The sequence below is a fragment of the Gekko japonicus genome, unplaced genomic scaffold, assembly GCF_001447785.1.
Source record: "Gekko japonicus isolate JY-2015 unplaced genomic scaffold, Gekko_japonicus_V1.1 scaffold47, whole genome shotgun sequence".
Classification (NCBI taxonomy): domain Eukaryota; kingdom Metazoa; phylum Chordata; class Lepidosauria; order Squamata; family Gekkonidae; genus Gekko; species Gekko japonicus.
In genome coordinates, this window is record NW_015165235.1 from 95,053 (window position 1) to 106,996 (window position 11,944).

Here is an 11,944-nt window from a genome sequence, read left to right on the forward strand (position 1 = left end):
TTTTGCCCAGCATAGCTTTGATTGGCCTCTGGAAATCTGATCAGCTGGGCAGATTAAAAAAACACACACACACACAATACATTGTTTTGGCAGCAGCTGCCACCACAAGTTCACTTCAAAACAATACCTTCATTTACTGTTGCCGTCATTGTATCTATGCTCTTACTCATTAAATTATGAGCTAGACTCATTTATGTCTGTTTCTAAGACATGTTCTCTCACACACACCGTGGAATGGGAGCTGCTTCCCCATGGTATGATGCCATGCCACTGAGCAGTGTATTTGGCTCTTGCAGTCATGCGGCTGGTGATGATCAGGTGGGAAAACTCACATGATTACCACCCACCGGTGGTATTGTAATAGCCATACGAACTCCTCAACAGCATAGGGTCTTGATGCAGGAAAGCAGCTCCACTTCTATAGCTGCATGTGTGAAGGGCAGCCTAGCAAAAGGACAGTTATACTGGGATATTGGCCATCACCACCGTCTCCAACTCTAAACCCCATCAAGTGACAAATACAAGGCATCTATAAATGGTCTGGAAATCACATCCACAAATGGACCACAGTCAGTGATATCTGCTGTTGCCTCCCCAGAATCCAACCTCTTCCTCATCATGGGGATTGTGAGAGGGAAACGAACAGGGAAAGGGTAAGGGGATATGGGACTAGGTGTGTTAATATTTCCATAATTTAAAAAAAGAAGTTGGGTAGCATGAGTTGTCCTAACCATTATTTGCTAAACACCACCATATATATTTTACATTGCACAACCAAAAGTACAGCACAGACCTCTTCTATACAAGGTGAATTTTACCTTCCAAGGACTGTCCCCCACTAATAACAAAGCTGAATCAAGCAAAAAGCAGCCTGGTGCTGTATACATGTTCAGACCTACAGATGCTGCCTAAACAAGACTGCTGGTTGGTTTTTAAACTGATTGTACTCTGCTTCCCTCGTGGTCATGGGAGACATTCCTTCCACACCAGCACAGCTGTTAAGAGCTATTAGCAGCAGCCACAAAACCAAGATTGTCCTTAGCCAAGCATTGTGATGAAGTGAACAGCCAATTTAGGAGAAAGATGAGCGGCCAGGTCATTAAACTGACCACCTGCTTGACCGAAGGTTTCCCCCCCGAAAGCTCTATTATGTTGCTGTGTTTGTGACTACACAAACATGTTAAAGACCACCCAGGGGCCTCAGCAGATTAGTTCAGGATGATGAATGGCTGTATCATGCAGAAGACTTCATAGGGAATTACAAGACACGAGGCAAGAAAACAGAAGTGTTGTTGCCTCTGCTCTTCCACCACACAGTTTTAGCAAATCACTTATTTCCATACCAAGTTTGCTCAATCACTCAGAGGATAGGTGGGAGAGAGATGAAATGAAAAGCAGTACCAAAATCATGCTTCATTAACAGAAGCAACAAAAAGCTCCTCCATTTGCCTCTGAGACTATATTTATTATAAAATGTATCTTAAGTATTCCACAAGTTATCAAACGATTTTGGTCCTTAAGGGCATTTTCACACATACTGAATAAAGCATTTTCAATCCACTTTCAATGCACGTTAGCAAGCGTCTGCAACTGGATTTTGCCTTTTTTGCACCATAAATTCTGTGTCAGTGAAAAGTGAAATTTATTTATTTATTTAGAATGTGTTTATGCCTCCTCTCCAAAGAACCTGCTTGAAGCGGCTTACACAATAAAATACATATATTTTAAAAAGTCTGTTAATTAAAAATAACATATACATTGAGCAGTTTAAAATAAGTCTCAGGACATTTCCCAGGCTAGAAGCAGACTATAAATGATGGTAAAAGATCAACCATTGAGATAAAAGCTTGGATAAAAAGAAACATTCTGCCCTGGCTTCTAAATAAGAGTAGGGATGGTGAATCTTAAGAGGAAGGGCGTTTCCCAGGCAAGGTGCCACTACTGAAGAAACCCTGTCTCTAGTTTATTTTGTTTATTTGATTTGTTCGTTTGATTTATACCCCGCCCTGCCCACCAAGGCAGTTGCCCCCTGTCTCACTTCTGAATGCAAGGGCACAGACTGCAGGGCTTGGGAGGCAGATCTTAGCCGGCAGGCTGGATGGTATAGAGGGTGGGAGGATTAAATCATGGATCTCGAATGTATCCAAGATAGCAGAGATCTATGATGAGGCCCAACACAGTATTTTCGTAATATGGACCCAATGCCGGATCCAGTTGAGCCCCCCCCCTGCTGGGGTGGCCCACCTGTCTGTCGCCGGGTTGCACACAGCCCGGGTGGCTACGTGCATGCGGGTGAGGACGGCAGCAGCAGGATTGGGCTGAGCCCTCCCACGCCGGAGCGGGCGGCCCGTTTGTTGTCGGGTCACATGCAGACTGGCTGGCTATGCACACACAGGAGAGGATGCCCACAGCAGCGGGGCACTGGGGCTGAGCCCCCCACCCGCTGGAGCATCCAACCCAACCGTCCACTTGAAGAAGAGTGAGGGCAAGATGCCGGGTGCCGCCTTTGTGGGCAGGACGACACCCACAGAGGCAGCAATGCAGTCAGTGAAGACAGATGCCTTGTGACTGACACCAGGGCGTCAACCAATTCGGAAGCGTGTCGAATGTTCTGGGGAGTGCCACCACCAGAACAATTTTATTATATAGAGAGATGATGAAAACCAAGGATGACTGTGAGCAGCTCCAAGAAGATCTCCACAAATTGGGTGAGCAGGTGTCAATGTGGCAGATGAAGTTTGGTGTTGGTAAATATAAGGTGATGCACACTGGAACAAAAAATCCCAACTTCAAGTATAGGCTAATGGGGTCTGAACTTGTTGATACTGAGAGGGAAAAAAGATCTAGGAGATCATAGTAGATAACTCAATGAAAATGTCAAGACAGTGTGCTGCAGTGGTAAAAAAAAAAGGCAAACTCTATGTTGGGGATTATTAGGAAAGGGATTGAAAATAAAACAGCCAATATTATAATGCCCTATGGTGTGGCTTCATTTGGAATGTTGTGTACAGTTCTGGCCACTGTATCTTAAAAAGGTAATCACAGAGCTGGAAAAGTACAGAAGAGGACAACCAAGATGATTTAGGAGGCTGGAGCAACCTCCCCTATGAGGAAAGGCTGAAGTGTCTGGGACTTTTCAGTTTAAAAGAGACAACTAAGAGGGGACACGATAGAGGGTTATAAAACTATACATGAGGTGGAGAGAGTTGACAAAGAGAACTCTTCCTTCCTCTACCAAAATACTAGAAATTGAGGGCATCTCATGAAGGTGATGGGCAACAGATTCAGGACAGGCAAAAGGAAATACTTTTTATACAACAAGTGATTAAAATGTAGAATTCACTGCCATAGTGATGGCCATACGCAAAGACAGCTTTAAAAGGGTACTAGACAGATTCATGAAGCTACTATCAGCAGCTACTAGCCATGGCAACTAAAAGGAAACTCCATGTTCAGAAGTAGTAAACCTCTGATTACCCGTGCCAGGAGTCAACATCAGGGGAAGGCCTTAGCCTCTGTGCCCTACTGCTGGACCTTCAGAGGAACTGTGTGAGACAAGATGCTGGATTAGATGCACCACTGGTCTGATCCAGCAGGCCTTATGTTCTCTCCTTATCCCCTCGTGCCTACCATATCCACCTACCTCACGAGTTGTAGGCATTCTGCCAGCTTTTTTTTTTTTTAAATCACAAGCTGCTTAATATGGCTCTTTTTGTAGCAGGTACTCATTTGCATATTAAGCGACAGCCTTATGTTCTCTCCTTATCCCCTCGTGTCCACCATATCCACCTACCTTACGAGTTGTAGGCATTCTGCCAGCTTTGTTTTTTTTAAATCACAAGCTGCTATATTGTTATAGCTTCACTCAATCTTTTAAAAAAGCTAGCAAAAATCCCTCTAGCACCAAGGTGGGGGGAGGAATGGTGGGCACAAGGGGATACCGAGGAAAACACCCCCTGTGGGTACTTCATTATTGCTGCAAATTCCTCTGTATTCACATCAGCAATGAGTGCATCATGGAGAACTGTCACCATGTGGAAGCGGCCATAATTGCATCCAGAGCTTCCCCCCTCCCTGCTCTACTTCACTGGCCGCCACTTGTGAGGGAAAATGGGGAAAATGAATCTGAAGATGTCACATTCCTGTTACCAGGACATGGCAGACTGTGCCGGCTGTGCATTTTTTCTAACACATTGTTCAGGCATCAGAGATACTTCCCTGAGCTGTCATTGGGATTTCTGGGTCAATAAGGTTCACATGAGCCAACTATAGAGAATATGGATTCCAACTAAAATGGGGTGTGCAGCTACAAGAATCTCTATGTGCAGCTACAAGAATCCCAGCACATGCTTTGCATATACAAGATTCTAGGCTCAGTTTGTGGTAAAGTGTCTCAGATAGGAAGTCTGGGAAAGTCCTTTGTCCAAGTCCTTGGAAACCACTGCCAAGAGGGCTGGCGAGACCGATTACAAGGTGACTCCTTGTAGGAAACAAAACATGCCCAGATGACCCATCTCTTTTGTGCAGCATGCCTGCAACACAGCTATGCATTCTGCACGGGGATGGCACAGAGAGGGAAGTGTCCTGTGCACAAGCTGCATGTGGCCAACTGGCCACACAATGTGCACCTATGTGGACATAGGCCTCTGTACCTGTGAATGCCACATTATGATTAGTATGGGAAGATCGACTTAATTTTTCCTCTCCCAGTTTAAACACTACTGTGTTTTTCCTGCAAACCAGAACATGATTTGGAACTTGAGTATAACACACTGGCAGCTTGCCATTGGCTTAAGCATTCCTTAATGCATTATCATCGGTCACATAAGTTCCAGGGTGCTTCCCTCCTTGCCTGAGCAGGAAGCAACCTAAATGTTTATCTATGAGCGTTTTCATTAGAAACCACTCTGGGGTGATTACAGTAGAAGGCAGGACCGCCCTGAGATAATTTATAACTCTGAATTCTCAGAGCTGCCAACATGTGCTGAAGAATACATTTATTCATTTTCTTTCTCTCTCTCTGTGTATATAGCTCCTCAATCATCCAAGCTATAAATTATTTTTAGACCATCTTTCCTTTAAAAGGGAAAACAGCATGAGTTTAAACTGATGAAGTCACTCAAAATATATATTTGTGCTACAGCAAGATCATCTGGGACTCCTTGGGAAGATATCCACAAGAAACTGCCCAATAGGACCTTATTCAATGGGGTTAAAGTCTACATTTTGGAGTCTTTGGGGACAATGGGTCCAGCAAGCTTCTGGGAGAAGTGACCTTTGCTGCTGCATCGTATTTCAGAATATTTTGAGTTTTTAAAGCAGAGTTTCATCACTGTAACACATCAGGTTCATTGTAACACATTGTCCAGGACTGGTGTATTTATTCTGAAATGCTCTAAAAGCCACCTGTCTCCCAAAAACTACTCTCAAAGCTGGTTACAGTAATAATAATTATATTGAATTAAGAGCTCAACAGAAACTAACAAACACATCCTTAAAAATTAGGTGGCAGTGTCAAAAGCCTTCCTGAATATTTCTGCCTTGCATGATTTGTGGAAACGCAACAAAGAAGGAGTGATCTTAGCAACATGAAGCTGCCTTATACTGAATCAGAAATAAAGATGTACGCATACACACTATGGAAATTGCACATACTCCGGTTTCACATAACAGCTTTTTGATGGTGTGCTGCGTAAATAACATTAATTTACACGTCAACAATTCTAATCTGTGAATTAACACTCAAACATTCTTCCCACTCCAATGAAACAGATTATTTCCACAGCACACCGTGAAAAAGCTGTTATGTGAAACCGGAGTATATGCAATTTCTGTAGTGTGTACGTGTACATCTTTATTACCTGTTGAAGAAACACTACTCATTGCAAAACACCACATTCATGTGAATCACCTCAGATATACGTTGGCTCTAGTGGAGATATTGCTTTATCCAGATAACTGCTTGATCCAAAGCTCTACTCTGAAATTACCCGAGACCCATTCACTTTCAACCATGCTTACCGCTGTATCATTAGTGGTAATATAGACGAGCACGTCGGAGCTGTTTCGGTTATTGATGTATCGATAACAATTCCATACACAACTGATCAGGTAAGCCTAGAAAGATACAAAAGTCATTTATTAGGATGTTTAAGAAATGTCTGTTTTTCTGACAGAAGAATGGCATTAGTCTTTTGTAGCAAACACAACAAAGAGCACTGTGACAATTTAAACTTAACCATTAGTCACTTGCCTGGTGGCCAGCAGTGAGGAAGAAGTGAACTCATGAAGCGGCTTTATACCGAATGAGACCACTGGTCTGTCGTGGCCAATATTATGTACTTGGACTGGCAGCAGCTTTTCAGGTTCTCAGGCTGAGGTCTTTCACATCACCTATTACCTGTTCCTTTTGGCTGGGGACTGAACCTGGGACTGTCTGCATGTAAAGCAGAAACTCTGCCACTGAGACACAGCCCCATTACATCTCAGTAGGAAAATTTCATCAGGCACAAGTCATGTGCAATGGAAAGATCCAAGTGTATTCACTCACTGGTCTAATTCATTATGAACAGAAAAATCAAACACATGGGTGAAGGGAGCAAAACTCTGCCCACAAAGCCTTGCTGCATTCTATAGCTTTAACTTTTTTTTTTTTTGTCCAGCACCGCTCACTTCTGGTATCAGATCTGGGCTGGGAGGAAAATGCTTCAAAACAATGGAAAAGGGAAGGTAAACAAGGTAAAAAGGGAACAGGGCTAACTTTGCATCATCTATCCACTCTTTCAATAAAAGTACATGACATTCCTGTCTTGTCTAGTCTGATCCGCAGTTAAAGGAGAATTGTTTTCTTTTTTTTATTTTTCCATTCCAGGCTGCAATAGGCCACAGATTTCTAAAATGCATAAAGACATAAATGGTTTGAGCTGTAAGGCATTGTGGAAGAATACATGTTATGCTGTGTAAAAGACATCAGTTATTTGATTCAGAACAAAATTAATTCAGCCAGTTTGCAGTCGACGCCAGCTGAGCACTACACAGATTGGCCAGCGCTTGCAATTTCACAAACTCACCATTTCTGGAGCAATTTTTAAAGTTCTTTTTAACTGAATCTTTTTAAAATGCTACATACAGGCTGAGAGTAAGCCTTAAGGCTGCAGAAAAAGAATAAAAAATGACCAAAGTTAACATCTGAATCTCTGACAACTAGCTGCTATGAAAGTGTATATGGAAGGGAGGCACCAACATTGCTCCCCAAGAGCAAAAGCTGCTGAGCATCCCCCTATTTATCTACTTGCAATTTCTTGCTTTCAAACTGCTAGGTTGGCAAGAGCTGGAACTAGAGATGGGAGCTCACTCCGTCATGCGGCACACTTGGGTCTCGAACTGCTGAACTACTGACCTTCCACAGCCTGCAGTTCAGCGTCTTAACCACTTGAGCCACCGCAGCTCCTAAGAATAAGACTAATAATAATTTGGTGAGCTAGTAACATCAGCAGGTTTCATTCCAAATGCACCTTACAGACTTAACAGGTGATGTGACAGACTTCCCCAGAGAAAAGTGGGAATAAATACCTCATATGAAAAGGTATTCTGCACTATTCGAATGCCACAAAACCAGATGGGGCATTATTATTTAGGGAACCCAAACACTGACAGGAATCCATGCCACTTCAGCTCTTCTTCCTGGAAATACCCATGTGGGTTTCAGCTGTGGTCTGGCAACTTTTCAGCCCCAGCAGCAATTCTTGACTGGATAATTTGAATTTACAACCAACACTTGTCACTGTTCTGCAGAATTTTTTAATCTGCTTATTGTTCAAGTTACAAGCACGACCCCCGCACACTGGCTCTTGTGTCTTCTTCCTGATAAGCTTTCGTTACTGAAAGGCAGGAGCAATTTCCTTTTGGGGCTGGTTTACAGTGGCTTCCTAATTAAAGAGGTCACCAGCTTGCCCACAACAGGAGTTATCGCCTACACATTTGGGAACATGAGCTGCTCAAATCAGCTGGCTAGCCAAGAGCCTTTGGACACACATGCTGAGAGTTTGTAATGGAATGGAAATTCATTTTTGCCCAGCAACTTTCCTGCAGATTTGTCCTTAAAAACCTCTCGTATATTTCTGCTGAAATGTCATTAGATTGAGTCACTGACCTATTTAACAGTTTATACCATTTCTACCCAAATAGGCAGGAGTGAAATTTCAAAGGGGCCCCTGAAACTTCAGTCATTTGTTTGAGTAGAATAGTAAGTTAATTCTTCAAGCTCTCTTTCTAATGATTTAATATCACACATCTCTTAACAGGTGACAAAGATAAGAGAATCGAGCAATGTAAGCCTTATTTTAGTTACCTGGGTGGGTGCCTTTGTGAATTTCACACATTAATACAAGCAGCTCCCAGGGAGTGGCTCAGGCCCTCATGTGTGCGGAATTATTTATTCAGCAAAATCATTTGCATTCTGAATGCAATTTAAGCAGCAAACAACTCATTAAAACATCTCTATCAAACAATCAACAAAATAAACTAAAATTACTTGGGGGGAGGGGACAATGAACCAGCTGTAAAAATCTGACAAAATCAAAGTAGGATAAAACAAATGAAAGAAATAAAACATTTCTATACTGTCTTCCCCCCCAAATAGGGTCTCCAGGGCGTGAACATCAAAACATTTCAACACTAAAACAGCATTTAAAATAAAGCATATATAAAGTATTTCAATACAAACATATATACACACAGACTACACCAAAACAAGGAAGCCAGCCAATAACAGTTAATAGATGAGTGTCAAACAGAACAAAAATGTCTTTACATGCTGGCTAACAACAATAGAGGGAGACATACTGCCTACTCAGGCTAGCAGTCTATCACGGTCAGGCATAACCAAAGACGGAGGTCCTGTACCTGGGTCATGGGGGTATGGAGGTGGGCACTAGGCTTCCCACATGGGAAGGGGCATCTTTGGTGCCAGCCCAGTCAGTGAAAAGCCTGTGAGTAATGCTGGATTCCTCCTTATCTATGGAGGCCCAGGTTGCTGCAGTGGCCAGATCTGCATTCTTCCATCTTAGACAGACAAGGCTACTGAAGCCCTATCTCTTCCCCCAGGACTTAGCTACAGTGACCCATGCAATGGTCACTTCCAGGCTTGATTACTGCAGCTTGCTCTACGCAGGCTTACCACTGAAGTGGATCCGGAAATTACAGCTAGTACAAAATGCAGCGGCGCACCCGCTGACGTCGACGCCTCTGCAGCCTCACATTTGGCATGTGCTTTGTCAGCTGCATTGGTTGCTGGTTGAGTACCGGATCCAAGGCACTGGTAATCACCTTCAAAGCCTTATACAGGCTGGGACCAACATGCCTAAGGGACCACCTCTTCCCATATATGCCTCAAAGAGCGTTACGCTTTGAGAGCCAACATTTCCTGGTGATCCCTGGCCCAAAGGATGTCCGCCTAGCCTCGACCAGGGCTTTTTCTGCCCTGGCCCCCACCTGGTGGAACATGCTCCCTATTGAGATCAGGGCCCTGCGGGATCTCATTCAATTCTGCAGGGCCTGCAAGACAGAGCTGTTCTACCAGGCTTTTGCCTGAGGCAGGGGAAGTCCACACATGGCCCCCCGAGGTTGCTGTCTCCCACCCACTGATAACCGGCCATACCTACCTACATCAATGGGCTGGATCTTCCCTACGGCAAGCTACGATTATTGACTTTATATGTTTATAATGTGTTTTAAAATTTTATTGTACTTATGGAAATGTTGTAACCTGCCCTGAGCCTGTTTATAGGATGGGCGGGATATAAATGCGATAAATAAATAAATAATAGGCAAGAGTTGTGGGAGTCCAACTGAGCCATCACGGTTCCACAATGGGAACACGTCTTAAATAGCGCCTTCAAATCCATGGGACCAAAAAGACAACCCCCAGAGAGACATCAAAGCAAAACTTACAAAGACCAACAGATCTACCACATGTCTAAATAACTCCTATCTTTTAGAACCAAAGAGCAAAAGAGAGAGACATCCTTCTTCACTGGTGGTGAAGGAAGAACTGAGACAGGGAGGTACACTCCCCCTTTTATAGGTGGTTTGGGCCGGAAACCTTGCCAAAGGGTGGATAAGCACCTAACACTGCCAACCAACTATGCATCAAGGGAGGCCGAGTAGGATAAAACAAATGAAAGAAATAAAAACGTTCTTGGCCAGGCACTGGCATTACATGCCAGTATTTATTTATTTAAAACATTTCTATACTGTCTTCCCCCCCAAATAGGGTCCCCAGGGTGTGAACATCAAAACATTTCAACACTAAAACAGCATTTAAAATAAAGCATATATAAAGTATTTCAATATACACAGACTACACCAAAACAAGGAAGCCAGCCAATAACAGTTAATAGATGAGTGTCAAACAGAACAAAAATGTCTTTACATGCTGGCTGACAACAATAGAGGGAGACATATGAGTCTCCCTGGGGAGGGAGTTCCAACTTTTCTGTGCCACGACTAAAAAGGCCTTTTCTTGGGTGTCAGACCACCGATTGGTCATACTGCCTACTCAGACTAGCAGTCTATCACGGTCAGGCATAACCAAAGACGGAGGTCCTGTACCTGGGTCATGGGGGTATGGAGGTGGGCACCAGGCTTCCCACAAGGGAAGGGGCACCTTTGGTGCCGGCCCAGTCAGTGAAGAGCCTGTGAGTAATGCTGGATTCCTCCTTATCTATGGAGGCCCAGGTTGCTGCAGTGGCCAGATCTGCATTCTTCCATCTTAGACAGACCAGGCTACTGAAGCCCTATCTCTTCCCCCAGGACTTAGCTACAGTGACTCATGCAATGGTCACTTCCAGGCTTGATTACTGCAGCTTGCTCTATGCAGGCTTACCACTGAAGTGGATCCGGAAATTACAGCTAGTACAAAATGCAGCGGCACACCCGCTGACGTCAACGCCTCTGCGAGCTCACATTCGGCATGTGCTTTATCAGCTGCATTGGTTGCTGGTTGAGTACCGGATCTGCTTCAAGGTACTGGTAATCACCTTCAAAGCCTTATACAGGCTGGGACCAACATACCTAAGGGACCACCTCTTCCCATATACGCCTCAAAGAGCGTTACGCTTTGAGAGTCAACATTTCCTGGTGGTGAGGACTTCCGGCGGAAATGGCGCTGCGCTAGGGTGATTCCCTCGGAGCTCCGGGGGACGCCTGACTCCTATGCGCTTTTTCGGGGGCCCCCGAAGTTCGGGGGAGCCCCGCTTGGGTCTCCCAGAGGGAGCCCAAGGCATGAGGCTTACCGGCCCTCCCCCTTTTTTCCTTGGCAAGGACAGGGGGGGTGAACCGGCGTGCCCTGAAGCGGGAGCGCTAGGCAGCACAGGAACTCGGCTTCCAGGTTTTTCTGGTTAGCAGCGGCCATCCGTGCTTTTGAACACTTTTTTCTTTTTGGGTGTTGTCTATTTCATGTCTCTATTCCACACGGAGCAAAGACTATTTTTTGTAGCACACCGAAGGACACCGTCCAGTGAATAAGACTGTCTTAAAGAATAGATTCTCAACCCCCTCCCTACGGACTTCCCACCCGGTTTAAGAACGGCGGCTGAGAACATCTTGGGGACTGAAGAAGGAACGATTTTGAGGGGGTAAGAGACTAATTTTCGATGGGAATTACTATCCTCTACTTTACATGTAAATTGATAAAAATATAAAAAACTGTGCCTTAAAGACGAGGGGAAAAAAAGTGGAACTAAGTAGCGGGGAAAAATGGTGGCGGCCCTCATATGCGAGGCAGTTAAAGCGGCAGTTAAAGCGGAATGTCAATCAGAACGCTTTAAAATAACTTTAAGAGACGAACTGGATAAAAATCTCCAGCAGTTATGGGACAAACTATTTAGTAAATCGCAAAGCCCCCCAGCAGAGAATAAGAACAATAAGCCAGTGGAAGAGCAGC

At 44.3% G+C, this 11,944-nt stretch overlaps 1 protein-coding gene across 1 annotated transcript in view; it reads right to left on the reverse strand.

Annotated features, from left to right (window-relative positions):
• LAPTM4B (lysosomal protein transmembrane 4 beta) overlaps nt 1-11,944 on the reverse strand; it is a 91,654-nt gene that overhangs the window by 1,074 nt on the left and 78,636 nt on the right. The window contains exon 6 of the mRNA XM_015409860.1: nt 6,022-6,117. Within this exon, the coding sequence (XP_015265346.1) occupies nt 6,022-6,117 (96 nt within the window). The remainder of the gene's footprint in view (nt 1-6,021; nt 6,118-11,944) is intronic.